The sequence below is a fragment of the Chamaea fasciata genome, unplaced genomic scaffold, assembly GCF_029207755.1.
Source record: "Chamaea fasciata isolate MVZ Bird 193981 ecotype frontalis unplaced genomic scaffold, bChaFas1.0.hap1 SCAF_7, whole genome shotgun sequence".
Lineage (NCBI taxonomy): Eukaryota > Metazoa > Chordata > Aves > Passeriformes > Sylviidae > Chamaea > Chamaea fasciata.
The window spans coordinates 40,068,321-40,084,585 of NW_027094092.1; the positions used below are offsets into that span (position 1 = coordinate 40,068,321).

Genomic DNA, 16,265 nt, shown 5'->3' on the forward strand with positions numbered 1-16,265 from the left:
TTCATGTACCCAGATCGCCACACTAAAAATGTAAAAGGAAAGATTCTTAAGGGTTGAGGGTATCAAAATCATTGTGTATCTAAACTGCAGTAATAAACTAATCCATTGCCTATATAAGCTGTATTCTGGGTGGCTCTTGGGATGCAGAAAGCTCTGGATGCCGGCAGAGGGCTTGTAGGGTTCCCTGCTCCATTGGGGAACACCACTGGCTTTGTCCAGAGCAGCAGCCCTGCCAGCCCACGCTTCACTGTGTGTCTCCAGCTCAGCACTGCATCCAGGTGTGACCCCGAAATGAGTGGCTCTGCCAGCTATTCGAGTCTTGTCATTTGGTCTTATGATACAACTACCTGGCTTCTGGAGAACTTCACTAAAGCAGTTTAGGTGCCGAACCCAAAATAAAACCTTCTCTGTCCACTAACAAAGATCTTGTAATCTTTCCTGCAATGTCTGTTGTGAAAAGTTGTGTGGGATATCTGCTGACAGTTCTTCTAGACCTAAATGTTATCAGGCAAAATGTGATAGAGCCACCTAAGAGGTAAGCTAGTTAGGCTTTGTAAGTGCAATGATGAAATTTAGAGGCACAAATAACAAGCCTGAGTGCTTGAAAGGATGGGACACCTTGTGATCCTTTGAGGTTAGATACTTCCCATTTAAAAGGAGCCTGGAGAACTGCACGGATGTAAAATCTGGTAGATCCTTGAGTACTTGCTTTTCCTTAGCAAGTACTTAGCGAAACTAAGCAGTTTTTTCTTTTGTTCACCTACTCCTTGGATCTCTGAACCAGTGAGGAGAGAAAAGACACCAAGGAATTATACTTTTCACAATAATTTTCTACAATACCTTTTGTATACCCCCAAGCCAATTTTCTTCACCCATTCATATCACCTTGCTCATCATTGAGGCCTGTTGTCATCTGAATTATCATTGTTGTCACCACCCCTAGCATTTATATTTATTGGGTGGACTTTGAGAATAGCAAACTTGTTGCAAGGCTTTACATAACATAAAGGAACTGTATGTACTAATTGATTATAAAGGCAGCATATATTCCAGGAGTGTCAGTGTTGGACTTCTTGAGATCAGTAGGAAAGAAGATTATAGAGGTTAGGCTCTACCTTATGGCCTGTACTGTTACACTTAATTTGGATCCTGCTTCTTCCTCTGATTAGTGCATTCCAATCTTCACAGATACTTTTGACTCTAGGATTCTATGAGCTTTTTAGCACTTCTGTTCATCTCCATTTAAAGGAGATTTCCCTCTAGCTTTAAAATCCACTTCAAGGGGTTATCCTGAAATATAAATAATTTTCCATGGCTAAGAAATTTTTATATAAATATGCTGTGATGAGGGAAATCCAAAAGCAGCTGCTCTGTTGCTTCAAGAAGGGAAAGAGGCATGTGAGTAGAAACAGATGCAGTAATAGAGGAGGAAATGCAAAGCACAGTGGTTTTATTTTAGTATTTTATAATTAGAAATCGGCAAATTATATAAAGGGGTGATTGAATAGTTCACAGAGTTAGCAACAAAACAGCCCTGAAATCCAAGGACAGCAGTTCAAGAAGTGTGGGCCTGTAGGTATGAAAAACCCTTGTCTGACTCGGCTTTGAGGAGCCACTGTTGCTTCCCTGCCTGGCTCATGTTCACTTGACAGGCTGCAGTCACCAGAGGCTGGGCACTGCTTTCATGCATCTGATTTCAGCTGTTATTTTCAGCAGAGCCTGTGTTTTAGTCATTCTTGACTTACCATTTGACTTTTCTGACAGGACTAAGACATTGGAGCAAATAGCTCCTTGCTTGGCAGGCTCTGACCTGCTGCAGATCTTATGCTGATGCTGAGTAAACCTGAGGATTTTTGGGAGAAATTTAGGAGCTGAAGGTGGAGCAAAAACAAAACTCAGGATGACAGACTGTTTTTGACCCCAATTTGGAGTAGAGCTGGCAGGAGGCAAAGGACCCAACATGTGTCTCAGTCATCTCCCATATATCTAAAGATTTGTCTATTGTGTGTGTGTTCTTTTTTTAGTCATGTATTAAGAAATTTAACTGTTCTCTCTGTTTTCCTGATGTGTGATAGTATCTCCTCAAATCCTATTTTGTTCTCTTTATACTCTCTTTATACTTTTTTTTTTTTGCTTGTTCTTTTTCTGAAAACCACATTCAGTCACTGATATCTTCCTCTTTGCTGCCCAGAGACCAGACTGTATGACTGTATGACTATAGCAGACTGCCATACAGTACCTAATTCCAGTATCCTGCATTTATCTGAGTTTAGAAATTAAAGATGCCATGGACTGTGATAATACTTTCAGTTACAGACAGCAAAAGCGACAGTCCTAAACTCATTTCAACCTTAATACAACATGTAGGTGACGTATTTAAGTTAGGCTTGACTAACTCAGTAATGTCTTAACCATCTGCAAATTTTGTTCCTTACACTGCTAGAAGGATAATAAATGATGGTCCTCTGTACAAACCCAGATTGCCATCCTAAAAATTGCCTGTACATTTCTTTTCTTGATTTTGTTTTCTGACTGCTCTTCAATCAATGATAGCGATTACCTCCGTGTAACTATGATTTCTGTATAATATTGTGGAGAATTTTATGAAGGTATTTTCAAATCTTATCAACCTAGAAGTTAATCTTCTGTACTATCTCACTGTTTTATTGTTAAGAATTCTCAGACTAAGCAGCTGTTAAACCATGATAGTATTTTTCCTGCTCCATTTCACCTCTGCCCTATCTGCACTGCCATCACTCATTGCATTCCTGATAACATTTAGATTACGAATTTGTTACAGCAAATTACTCTGTTCTTTCTGTTGTCTCGGTCGGTGCAGAGCTTCCAGTTAACTTTGGTTGTCTAATTTAATAATAAATGGGACTGAAAACCTCTTTTCTGGCTTTTGCTTCTGAATTTGCTTTTCCTTATTTATTATGTAAAAGTGGCTACATTATGACTATGTTGTACCATTGTGAGAAGCATCCCAGGTGAGGCTGGAGGTTTGTTGGCAAACCTGTGGGCTGAGGAGGAAGAGAGTAGTAGGGTTTGCAGCACTGCCCTGTGGAACTTTCAGCAGAGTACATAGGGAAGACTGCACTGGTTCTTCTTGTCTCCAGCTCTGCTTCTGGCCACTGCTGGGAGTAGGAAACCCAAGCGGGTGACAAGGAATAAATTCTGTGAGAATACACAGCAAGAACCACTTAAACTGACATCTGTGCTCCTTGGAATAATTTGTGCAAAGCTTTTTTGCTTTGGCGTTTTGTTTGTTTGTTTGTTTTCTTTCATGGTAAATAAGAACATAAAGGCATCAAAGCTGTTCATCTGTCTTTGCTCCTCACAGTAGGTAGATAACTTAGAGGATAGGAGCAGTAACCTCTGACAGTGTGCCACCAAGTATGCAAAAAGGATACGTTGTGATGCAGCTATCAAGTAAATACAAGCCAGAGAAACTTCGTATTTTCATATTCTGTATTCCTTTGTTTAAGGAATACAACATCCAAAAGACACTGCTCCTATTTTTTAAAATGAATTTTGACCTGTGTGTTAAATGCTGGAAGAGAGCTGAACACCACCAGCAAACTCGGGTCATTGTGCTGAGGAATGTTTATGCAATTCAGGTAACATGATGCTAATTAAATGAACTGTAGATCATAAATGATCTCCAGGCAGGCATCTGCCAGTGGTGTGTTGCTCAAGTAATGGGAAAACAAGCGCTGACTCATTAACTGCGAATTCCCCCTGAGAATGGAAACAAGCACCACTTTTGGCTCTTTTACTTCAGTGACGCTGAGATGTTTTAATTTTGATTTCACTGGATATCTTCACTCCCTAGTGTGCCATTGCGAAAAAACCCATCAGAGGCCAACCCAAACGAAACCCAAACCGGTTCCTCCTCCAGGACTCCACCCTGGCATCTCTGGGGGCATCGGGCACTACCCACTCGCTCTCCCAGGTGACAGTTCTGCACGGCCCGCGTCCGACTCATCACTGGCGGCCGAAGCCTCTCCTGCCCCGGGCCCTCGTAGGGCCGGGGGGGCTCTCGGCAGCCCGGGCAGCGGCGGGGCCGCGGCCGTGGGGAGGGGGTCTCGGCCCCTCTGCTGCGGGGCGGGCAGCGCGTCCGCAGGACTCGGGCCAGGGCTGCCGCCCGTGAGTGCCCCGGCGGCCCGAGGGCCGGCCGTGCCCCCCGGGGCGGCCCGAGCCCTTCCCGGCCGCGCGGCGGGGCGGGGCGGAGGGCGGGGAGGGCCGGCCCGGGCCGGGGGCACCTCCCCGCGCTGCGGCCGCCAGTGAGCCCGGCGGGGGAGGCCGGGCGGGGCGTTTCGGGCAGGTGGTGCCGTGCCGTCCTTTGCTGTGCCCTGCTGTGCCGAGCCGAGTGCGGCCCGCGGTGCCGGCATGGTGTTGCAGGAGCCCGCCCGGGCGCCGAGTCTGTCGACTGCGGCGGGAGGGGTCTGTGATGCCGCCGCCGAGGTACAGCTGTGCCGGCTTCGCTGGGCTGTGCTGCTGCTCTTCAGCAGCTACTCTCTGTGCAACGCCTTCCAATGGATCCAGTACGGCAGCGTCAACAACATCTTCGTGCGCTTCTACGACGTGAGCGCCTTCGCCATCGACTGGCTTTCCATGAGCTACATGCTCATCTACATCCCGCTGCTCTTCCCTGTCGCCTGGCTGCTGGACAAGAGGGGCCTGCGCCTCATCGCCCTGGCTGGCTCGGCCCTTAATGCCGTGGGTGCCTGGGTGAAGCTGGGCAGCCTGAAGCCGCACCTCTTCCCCGTCACTGTCCTGGGACAGGTCATCTGTGGCCTGGCCCAGGTCTTCATCCTGGGCATGCCCTCACGCATCGCGTCGGTCTGGTTTGGCTCCCACGAGGTCTCCACCGCCTGCTCCATTGCGGTCTTTGGGAACCAGGTAATGGGCTGGCCACGCATGTGGGGCGGGCTGTCACCTGCCTGGCCGGAGACTGGGAGTGCTAAGGGAGCAGACCAGGGAGGGGTAGGAGATGCACATGGCCTGAAGGGCAGCCGCAGGGATAACACGAACTTACATGAAATTCCCTCTGGAAAATGCAGCTGGTATCTGGAACGATGCCACTGGTGTTAGCCTGAGGGCTGATGGTGGTGGCAGAGACAAGTGGCACCTCCATCTACAAAGTTCAGGGCAGCATCGTTGTTAGGTACGATTCTGGCTGTGAGAGGTCTTTGGCTCAGGCTCTTCTCCTGTGCTCTCCACTTCCTGCGTGCGTGAATCTCCAGTCCAGGGCTGTGATTCAGTAGAACTGTGGAAGGCCTGCTGGGGGGAAAGCACAGTGCTGAGAAACTGCTTCAGGCAGAGTGTCCTTCAAATCTTGTCTCTGCAGTTGTATCTGGACTTGACACTGCAATATCCCCTTCCTGCTGACAACTAGATAGGACAAAGGAGATTAGCTGTCTGCTGAGAACATTGTCATTTGGCCCCGGAGGAAAAGGACTTTAGCACTTTCATACGTCTTAAAGTAGATACAGAGTTTCCACAAGCAGCTGCTTTGAAAAAAAGAAAAAGTTCCATCAGGCCAGTGTGAGGTCAGCTCCCGAGGACTCTTGTATCAATGCACGTGCCGGAGGCCAGTGACCCACACTCAAGCTGTGACTGTCTTTTCTCGTAGCCAGAGGAGATAAATTTTTATACAGCTTTGAAAGGATCAGGGAAACAGCTTCTTGACCCTTGCACCGGAACACCTGCTCATGCCAGTTGTATGTAGTGAATAAGTCAATACTGATGCAGTGGGGCATAAGTGAAGTGAGCCTGGCTCTGCAGCCCTGACACAAAGAAGAGGAAAGTGGAACCTGGCATTAGCTGCTAGGCTGTGCCTGTGCCTCTTGCTTTGAGACGCAGTGTACTCCCTTGCATGTGACTGTGCTCCACCCTGGACAGCCTGTGAGGGACAGCCTGTGAGTGACTGCCATTCTGATTTGAATGGTTTTCAATTCAGGTGGCTTTTAATGCAGGCTGCTTCTTCCTGTGTTTCTGTATTTATTTAGATACTGCTGAGGCAAAAAGAGGTGAATGCTTGGAGATGGTATTTGAGGAAGAGTAGTTTTCTGAACAGCACTAGGGAATTAAGGGGATTGCTTCACATCTTTTGGAAAGAGAAAACATCTTTCCTTGAGTGCGTCTTACTTTTTGCTCTTATCATCCCTTCTAGTGGGCCGGTTTTTATGTGTTTTTAAATGCACCTTTAGAGTGGAAGGCATCTAACTTGGCATGAGCAAATAAGTAACTGGGCATTTTGCTGTCATATTTCTTAAAAATTATTCAGGTGGAGTTACTCAACAGTGTGCATTAGAAATCCAAACAGTGAAGCTGTCAGTCTGTGCTATATGCCTGTGTGGAGTCACTATCATCCCAAAAGAAGAGGCTTAGCGTAAAGGTTGCAAAAAGCAAACTTTGGCTACCCTTTTGGTGCTCCACACTGCTCTGGCAGTTGAACTGACATGACAATGAGACCTCAGTTCAGTACAGGCTTTGCTTTGTAAGCCCAGACTGTCCTTTTAGAGAATGGGGGAAGTCAGAAATGGTAGTGACTGAAGACAGAGCATACTCCATAGGGAAGGCCTATTTATTCCTATAGTCAAGCATAATCACAGTGAAAGAAAAGTAGCTATTTTGTTTACTGGTGAGGTTGGGCAAGGGGAAGAAATAGAGGCATACATTTTTCCTGACTGCAGTTAAAGACGGCATTAGGGAGTGTTAGCAAAGGGTATAATACAGTGGTTTTGTAATTGCAGTATGGTAAATTATTCCCTATGCTCGTTTCTCTACAACTGTATGGTTTTCCTTGTCATGTCACTTAGTTTAATTATTATTTTTATTGAATACCAAGCACTGTTGTCCCTCTCCACTAGGAATTGTAAGCAACTGCATGAAGAAGCAGGGAAATGTCACTGCTTCTTTATTTGCTATACCCACCCTCTTTCTGCTCTTGCTGTCATGGCCCCAGGCTGCACTTCAGCAGAGCTGTCCTGAGGAAAACCCTTTGTGCTGGCTCTTGTCGGTCTGCTGGGGCCATGTTTGCTCAGGACACTGCCTCTGCTTGTTGACTGATGGTAACCTTCAAGTTCAGAGTCAGCCCTGAAGAGTAAATCATTGAGTCAATCAGACCAGGTATTAAATACCCTTTAAAAAAATCAAACAATCCCTAGTAAGGTATCAGAATCCCCTCACTTGTTTCTGGCCATATGTTGGCTGTGGTACCTGAAGTGCAGAAACTGGTCAGATTGAGCACTCTTGATTCAGTGCTGGAGAGCTTCTGGAAGAGTGTGAACACCTGTGGAAGTGATCACATTCTCTTGTTTACCCATTGCTGGTTTTCATGACATTTTACTTTTCCACATTTTAACAGGAAGATACATAGGTGTTTTTCAATTTTTTTTTTTTCCATGTCATGGAAGTTCATATGTGGGGAGGTATAGAATGAAGTTCACGTGTCGGATGCTTTGGCATTAATATATCAGGGTTATTGAAATATTATTGGCTTCTCATTGCTTGAAAAACTAGGAAAAATCTATATGAGGACTCTTTCTCACACTGAAGATCTGGGGTAAAGAAGCAGAAGTGTTAATGGAGAGTTCACTAATGTTCTTCAGATGTATTAATATTGGCAGGAATTTGTCTGACATGCTTATGAAATACAGCTTTGAGTGGTAGTGTGCCTGCTACATCAGCAGTGTTCCCTGTGGAATACTTCGGTGTTGGATATCTATGTGAAGCCCCACACACGAGGTGGATAGGAGAGAGTGGTCTGAGTAAGGCCATGCTGTTACCATTTGGTTGTATTGATTCATCAGCTGCACCCCTGTTTGGGACTGTGGTTCAGACCTGACAGGCAGCAGCAAACAGGATTCTAAATTTCTTTGCCAGTGGCAGACTGTCCATCATTCTGCCTGGTGACAGGACTGCGGTGGGGAGAAACACTCTCCTGAGATACTGGCATTTGCAGGAGTGTGTCCTTGCTGAAGCAGCAGGTCTTTCCCCTGCATTTAACACGCTTGCTCCTCCATAATGTGGGGATGAGGAAGCACATGGTCCTTTGGCATGACAGAACTAACATGGTGGTGTGGTGGTGGGGATGTTTAGGTAGCGAGTTAAGTTTTCATGGCTTTTTGAAATTTATAAGCTGGATTTGATGGCCAGGTACCAGGTCTCTCCTTCAGCTGCCATGGTGCATGCTGAGCTGCCGTGCCTGGATTTTATGCATATCTCACTCTCAGTAGTTTATCTCCTTGTTGTCACTTGACGGGCAAGGGGTATGGGCAGTATACAGGGAAGCGTATAACTTCTGTTGCACACAGACAAAGAACATTTGTGGATTTGATTTGTATTGCTTTGCCACTAGTATTGGGGTTTTTTTGATTGAGAGAGACCTTGTTCCTGTTTCTTGCTGTTTTGACAAAGAAACAAGTGACTGATGGGCTTGGGAGTAAGGATGAGGGCCTGTTAAATGATTTTTTTTGCAGTAATTTTTTCTTTTCCTTTTTTTTAAACCGGGCTTGAAAAAAAGTGATGTGATTTGGGAGGAAAGAAAACTTCAGCCTCACAGTAAGCTCTCTTTTAGGGGAAAGATCATGCAGCACCTTACTGATCTTAGGATCTGCCCCTGTTCTGATGTAGCTGCGGTGTGACTTAGGGCTTCCATAACAGAAACAGCCTGAGGCAGAGATTTTAGGTGGTATCTGCAGCCTGCTGGGAGTGGCAGTCTCGAAGTGATTAGATGATGTCTTTGAAATGGACAAAGCTGGTGATAAGGTGTGAATGAAATTTAGGGAAATGTTCTCTCTCTCACTCATGGCGGTCCTTTTCTCTGTTTTGAACTGGGGGAAAGAATCTGCATGGGGGTAGTGGCTGAGGTGGGTTTTGCGGTGTAGTTGGGTCTGCAGCATCTGAATAGCCATTGCTTTGGAGCTGGTAATCCTACAGTGCTGTTTGTGCTGAGCATGTGCCATTGATGCCTCACTGATGACTCTGTTCTGTACCTTTTGCCCTTCAGTGAAGGCAGCATCTTAAAGTCTAAGAAACACTGTGGAAGTGTATCATATCCTGTGGAATCCCCGTCTTCCAGTCTTTGAGTGGACTTCTAGATCTTCTTTGGCTGCTCTGTCTCTGCTGGAGGATTCCCATACCTTCAAATGATTCCCTGTTAGAAATACGGTCAGGTGGTGATTTGTCTCACAGCTCTCTAGCTTGGCCCTGTATCTCTCAGAGTTTTAGCTATCAGAATAGAGAAGATTTTAGTGGCAGTAGCTAATGGTTGACATAGTTGCTTGTAGTGACAGTAGTTAATGGGTGACATTCTCCAGCTCTGTCTCCTTTCTCTCCCTGAAAAAAAAAAAAAAAAAAAAAAGCAGGGTGGATCAGAGTGCTTGGATCTCAAGGAGTGCTATGTGGCCAACTCTCCACAGATCCTGGACGTGGCTCAGTGTGGGAGGGTGTGCTGACCAAATAGCAATGTGGCTTTTGCAGGAATGCCTCAGTTTCTATAAATGGACATGAGAGCCTGAAATGAACTTTTTCTACCCATTTCATCTGGTGCTCCCTTCCCAGACCAAAGGCAGTTCCCCTTTCTCTCTCACAGAAGCTGGCTTTTGGGTTAAGTTCTGCCTGGGAGTTTAAACTAATGTCTGCAGTATTTCTGATGGGAGGGCCTACCCTACAGCAAGCACCCTCAGCAGTTGCCCTGCAGGATATCCAGGATTGTCTGTGTGAGTGACTGGAGTAGGTCCTTGACCAAAGCACATCCTTACTGAGGATTCTATTAGTAGCTGAGGTAGCTGTCAGAGCTGAAACCCCTCTGTTTTGTTCTATTTCGTCTACTGCTGTTGTTTTGCTGTGTTGCATTTGCTTCCCAGCAGACTGGGGGAAGGTGCAGTCAAGGCTGACAGGCCCCAAATGACCTGCACAGGGGAATAGTCTTCACTGGGCAGCATTGCATCATATTAAGCATTGTGAGATGATGCCACAGAAGCAGAAGTGTGCTGCAGAAGGGAGTTTGCTTTGTTTTCAGATGAGCTTTGGTTGTGCAAGTCCAGTTTGGAAAAAAAAAAAAAGGTCTCTCACATTAGTGGGAAAGTAAAATAGAGCTTAAGCCTTATCTTATCTCATCACAAGGCTCGATTGCAATTTTTCCTTTCACAACTTGTGTACTTCTTTATTTTTTCTTAAAACACTTCAAGAAGGTTGTGTAAAGTGTGCAAATATGCACATTGGCTTCCTGACTATCTGGATGTCAATAGGCTCTTCTAATCTTGCTGTCAGTGGTATGGAAGAAGCACATTCTGGACACCAATTCGTACGAAACTTTACTGTGTAGGAACCGGCAGCTTCTGCTTAAACAGCACCTCAGTTGGGCATTTTCAATTCTCCTGTAACCTTTTACATGGAAAGACAGCTGAGACCTTTGCTGATAGCAAAGTATTGGGAAGCCAGTGTGCAGTTGGGAGGCACAGGGTGTGAGAAGGGGGTAGCTGCCTGCTCTCTGCAGGCTGTGATATGTGAATCATAGGGTCAGGAGGTTCAGCTGCTCTTATGAAATGTCATGGTTAGTTTGTGGGGCACCTGTGGTTAGAAAAGGAGGGAGGGCCTAGGACAGAACTTTATACCCAGACAAGAGTAGAAGAGGATGCTGTGTTGCCCAGAGCTCTGGAACAAGTGTCTCCTCAAAGGGGTGCCCTGGGTGAATCCAGAGGGAGTCTGCAGTGTATCCCCCTCACTCTCCAGAGTCTTGACTTGGGAACTTGCTAAGACCATGTTGAAATCATGGTGTCTGAAAAGCCTGTTGTACTGGTGTTTATCAAAGCATAGATCTTTTGATTGCTACATTTTCTGTCCACTTGGCCAAACCAGCAGGCTGCTGGTCTCAGGGTTTTCATGGGACTCCTGCTTTTGCTGAGCCTCCTAAAATTTAACATCACTTTTCTCTTCTTCCATTCCCAGTTTGAATATTTGGTAGCAGACCATTTGGTATATTTGTGTGCAATTGTGTGGATTTTCTGTTGACTTGTTCTTCTGAACCCCTAGATGAATACCAGCTGGTCCTGATGCCTCATAGAAGAAATTAGTTTAAATAAATAGAGTAGAATCTTCCACTCATAATGCATCATGTCATGAATGATGGTCCAAGACCTCTCTCTCAAATGTCCTCCTTCCACACTGATCATATTTTGACCCTTCTGTCAGGTTTCCTGATTTTGTTGTGTTTGAAGAGTTTTGACTTAGTTTGTAAAGCTGTTCTGGTGCCTCTTTTGGCCTAAGTATGGTTTTACTTTAGCTTGGTCCAGCTTGCTGTCATTTTTCTTTGCTTGAAGGAATAATGTCCAGTTTTAGAGCTGGGTGGTTTATGTTTTTGTGGGTTTGTTTTGTTTGTTTGCCTGGGGTTTTTTTGTAATTTTTTTTTTTTTTTTTTTTTTTTTTTTTACTTAATAGTGGTTCCTTTATTCTAAAATATTTTACTGATATTCTCTAGGCTTACAGTGAGCCACTGATTCAGTGTCTTTGCACAATCTTAATGCCACTTGCAAGCATTTCATTTCTTAGGCTTTTTTTCTTCATTTCCATTTAACACACTTCTTTCCCTTTAGGCAGTTTCCTCTTGTGAGTTTTATATTGCGGTAGTGTTTTGGAGGGTGTTCCCCTTTTTTTTGTCGCTGCTGCAAGGAAGTTGAATTTCAGTCCAGTGCAGAACCATTCTGTAATATTGATCATAGTCACACTGTGCTTTTCTGGGTCGAAATCACAAATTGTGCTGCCTCTTATGAGTTTTCCTCAGAAAAGGGTATTTATGGAATCCAAAAATGCAGTCTCTGCATCATCCCTGTCATGATGCTTATTTAGCTTGCAAGGGCATTGTCAAAATTTCTTACTCTTGTATATTTTTGCTTTTGCAGCATCTCTCTCTCTATCTTTTAACATTTTAATTGACCTTCTGGATTTGGTGGTCCCCTCTGACAACATTTATACCTACTTATGGAATTTTATAGGACTTCTGTGTTCCTGTTGCTGACTCATAATTTTCTTTGAGACGGAGGTCCACTCCTGCACTCCTCCACTGATCATTCATTTACAATTTTTATGCTGATACACCACTGGTTATCTTTCTTCAGGAGACTCTTAGCAGCTAACCTTAGACATGTAATTTTCTATTTCAAGATTTTGGGTACATTTATACCATCTTCTTAGCTACTTAGTCTTGGTTTTGTTGCCTATTCTTGTGCACACTTGAATGTTGAATATGATGTTGTTTTTGTGACTGGTCCTTGGCAAAATTCAGGTAGGAAATACATTCCTTCTATCCTTTACTAGTTTCTAAAGAGTAAGTCATCTGAACAGTGTCCTTTGCTGTAGCTGTTGACTTTCCTGGCAGTGTGTTTAAAAATTACCCCAAAGCCTTTTTAAAAGAAAGTGCCAGCAGCCTAATCTCCTGGAGAGATCCTCAGAGATCAGGACAGTGCTGGGTGTTTTGGGTGAGAGGATTATGAGTGATGTACCAAATTTTGAGAACAAGCTTATCTGTATAGGTATTGGAGACCTATCTGCCTGCATAAAGGCTGGGGATGCCAATTAAATAAGAGGGTCCATTATGATACTTTATGACTGATAGTGTCTGTAAGGAGGGTGGCACAGACTTTTGCAGAACTAACCTTATTTTTACATTGCTTTATTTTCCCTGATGTGCAAGGTGTGGAGAAGGGAGAGAAATTATTTTTCCCTTTCTAAGGCATCTTTTAAATTTTCTGGTTAATTGGTTACAGTGTTTCTGTGGGCTGATGGTAACGCTCACACTGACCTGCTGAGAACCAGGCTAAAAATCTCCTTATAATAGGTAAAGTATATGCAGTGTAATAGTCATCATGTTGTTGAGAGCTTGTTTTTTTTGCTAAAAATGGTAACGTCTGTGAGTGTCATTCATGAAATCTTCAGTTTTAGTCAAGTCAAGGGGCCTCATCTTCACAGAATTATTAGCATGAGTTGCTCTGAAATATAAAATGTAGCTCCTATTGCTATGATTTTTTTGTCCATTCTGCTACCTGGTTCTTACCAAAGGTATAATGGACTCCTAATGGAAAAAAGCTGCTTCTTTTGCGGGGAGGAGAAGAGAAAGGACAAAACATCCATTTATGGTTAGAAAAGTTGTTCAGGAAAATTCTTCTGTAAAGGCAATAAGTAGTTCAAGAAAGCTGGTTAAGTCTGTGACCCATTGGGTAAGTGATGACTGTAGGACCTCTCAGTAAAAGATTTCTAAACAATTTACAACACAATACCCTCTCAATACCTTCTCTGCTAGGTACAACAGATAGGTCCTTTTTCAGGAAGGAGCAGCTGGAGGGAGACTGGAAAAGATTGAATCTCAGCTGTGGTCCTGGAGAAACTTATGTCAGAGGTCAGAATAAAGCATAGATCTCTCCTCTCCTGTAGTTTTGCTGCTGTTCAGCAGCTCATGTGGCTAGCATGTGATTGCAGAGAGAAGGAAGCCAAGAAGTACCTAGCACAGGAATCCAGCTTAGTTCTTCCAAGAATGAAACAATGGTAAGACAAAGAGTCAGTTTCCAGTCAAGTGTTTGTAAACCTTACTTGGGAAAGGATGGAGGGCACATGAAAGACTTGATATATGAGACTCAATAGGACTCTTCCCTCAAATGGAAAGGAGCAATGTTGTCTCTTCCTGAAAGGTTAGATCTTTAGAAATCCTCTGGAGATAGGAGTGAAGCCCAGCCTCCAGGCACACCAGAGGCACAGGCCTGCACTTGGCCACAAGGAGGGCAAAATAAATGTGCTGCAGGGACAAGTGGGCCTCTGTCCTCTTCCAGCAATCTCTGCAAGCTTCTGTGTTTGATGCCATCACCTTTTCTGTGCAGCTCTAGGTTTGTGTAGGGAAGGGGAGGTATGCAATTTGATGGAGATTGGAACTTGAAGTCTCTAAACCATGATAGTTATGCTCACTGTAGTCAGTGGACAGTGCAGAGGAGGAGAGCCAGTCTGACTCGCTGTGCTGAGAGGCTGGGCATAGGCCATATCTGAACAAAACTGAGCTCTGGCAAGTTTAGTCCTGTGTCAGAGTCTCTCTGTGCCATGTGGATTTTAGGAAGGTTTATCCTCCCTTATGGTCTTTTAAGTTTCCTCCTAAATTCTTTCAGTCCTTGACTTGCTGTCTGGGATGGCACAGCTTGGATTTGTCTTCAGTCTATGTAACCAAACCTCAAATGTTCTTATTCTTGACAGTGCCTTGAGCTGGTGGGGCACATCTGTAATCTCTTGGTGGCTCTTCCCACTAGCTCGCTGCTATGTCTGAGCACCAAGAATGAATTTAGTGTAGATATCTCTTGCTGATCCTGACCCAGAATATTCCCAGTCCCAGTGGAGGGCATTGTTTGACACAGAAGTTTGGCCAGACATGGTTGAAAGTTGCTTGTTTGTAAGCTAAATAGGATGCCTGAGGGTAGCAGATAGCTCTGTTTGAATCCTAAGCATTCTTCCTGTCTCAAAAATACACCAGCTGGATGGAGGAGTAGGGATTTGGTGGAGAGTTTTCTGGGGCTGGAGGCCACAAGCTGATTTTTAGCTTAACTACCAAATATGGCAACATATATGAAATAGAGTTGTTCTGAGATCTGCGTCTTGGCCAGCAAGTCAGTCTTCCAGAATGAGTCTATCAGCATCCCAGAAACATGGAGGCATGTCAGAAAAAGCATGACATAAGAAAGCATGAAGAAAGCACAAGGAGGTTTTGCTAGAAGACAGCCCAGGAAAGTAATCCAAGCTCATGCCTGAGTTACAGGGCTCATGGGTCTTCTCCTCTGTGCTGATGTGCTTCCATGAGGTTTATGGGCTGCACAGAACTTGTCTTCCTTAGTCCTTGCTTTCTGTATAGTTCAGAGCAGTTTATCCAGGGACAGTTGCCAAGCTCCATTACTAAAACAACCTCAACATCTAGGATGTATGCTGTCAACGCTTCCTTTGTTGTCAGCCTTGTTGCTCTTCCAGGTTCTCCTGGTGGTCACAGGGTGAGCCTTGTCTTGGGAGGCTGCTCATTTGAAATTGTATCAAAGTTGGCTGAGCCAGATTAACATCTCAACCATGTCAGTGGTCAGGTCCCTCAGCCCTTGAACTTATGTGGTTGGAAAATAAATTGGTTCAACTCATTAACCCAGCAAATATTGATTGGTTTTGATGGTCTTGTTTTCTGCCATTTTTAATGGGCAGAATTGAATTATCAGGTGATCAGGCCAGCTCTAGAGCAGGGGCAAGGTAAGGAACGGGATGTGTGTGTTGCTGGGGAACAGGAACATGTATTTGTGGGGGAGGTAAGGGCAGGCCAGACCTCCACTTTGATGGAGCCAGGTATTCATTCTGCTCAATTCTCAATTCAATTGCCTTGAGTATACCGACAGTTGTAAATGCAGTGGGGAAACCTCTTTTGTGGCCTAATTGCAATGGGTGTCTGACTTCTGTCTCTTAATTTTTAGGTGGTAAAGAAGATTTTCATCTTAGTTGTGAAATTGGATTAGGCACATTTGAGCCTGTGCTGAGCTGTAGTGGCACTATTGTGGTTTCATGTCATGCCTCTGTTTATCCCCTCTCTCTCCTCAGCTTGGCATCGCTGCAGGCTTTCTGGTCCCTCCAGTTCTGATCCCTAATGTGGAGGATGTGGAGAAGCTGGCCTACCACATCAGCATCATGTTCTTCATGACTGCAGGTGTGGCATCAGCCCTGTTCATCCTGGTCATCATAGGTAAGGAGGTGGGAGTGTGAATGTGGAACCAGATGGGACTGAGATCAGCTGATGTGTGACTGGGGCCTATGTGCCAGGAAATGGGCTGGGCAGGCCATCAGGGGGTGTGTCCTACCATGCATCTGACGGGGTCATGCAATACTTTATCTTGCTACTTCAAACCCTTGATGAACAGCACATGTAGAAGGGAGGTTGTCAGCAAGCCTGCCAAATTGTTAGTTTTGTCCATTGCCTGCATAATAAATTCCAGACGTAAGTCCTTTAAAAACCAAAAGGTATCTTGCAGGTTTCATAGTCATCTTCCCTGCAAACGGTGCTGGGCCTTGGGTTACAACTGGGTCCTGGCTACCCCTTAAGAGTAGAAAGAGGCAGATTATATGGCATCACAGGAACAAGCTGTTCCCAGTTATGAGTGGAGAGAATAAAGCATGAAGCAGGACACAAGGGCTGCAATTCCCCTGCTTAACACATGAAGTCGAAGCCAGATCTTTAGCATGAAAGACTGGCATGT

General features: G+C 44.9%; 1 protein-coding gene across 2 annotated transcripts in view; it reads left to right on the forward strand.

The window, feature by feature from the left end:
* Positions 1-4,377: 4,377 nt before the first annotated feature.
* The window catches only part of FLVCR2 (FLVCR choline and putative heme transporter 2), a 34,491-nt gene continuing 22,603 nt past the window's right edge, over positions 4,378-16,265 (forward strand). Inside the window, exons 1-2 of one of the 2 annotated variants that reach the window (XM_066188528.1) lie at positions 4,378-4,905; positions 15,613-15,754. In XM_066188528.1, coding sequence (XP_066044625.1) covers positions 4,393-4,905; positions 15,613-15,754 — 655 coding nt within the window. In that variant the 5' untranslated portion in view covers positions 4,378-4,392. The remainder of the gene's footprint in view (positions 4,906-15,612; positions 15,755-16,265) is intronic. The other variant, XM_066188527.1, reaches the window with a different exon arrangement.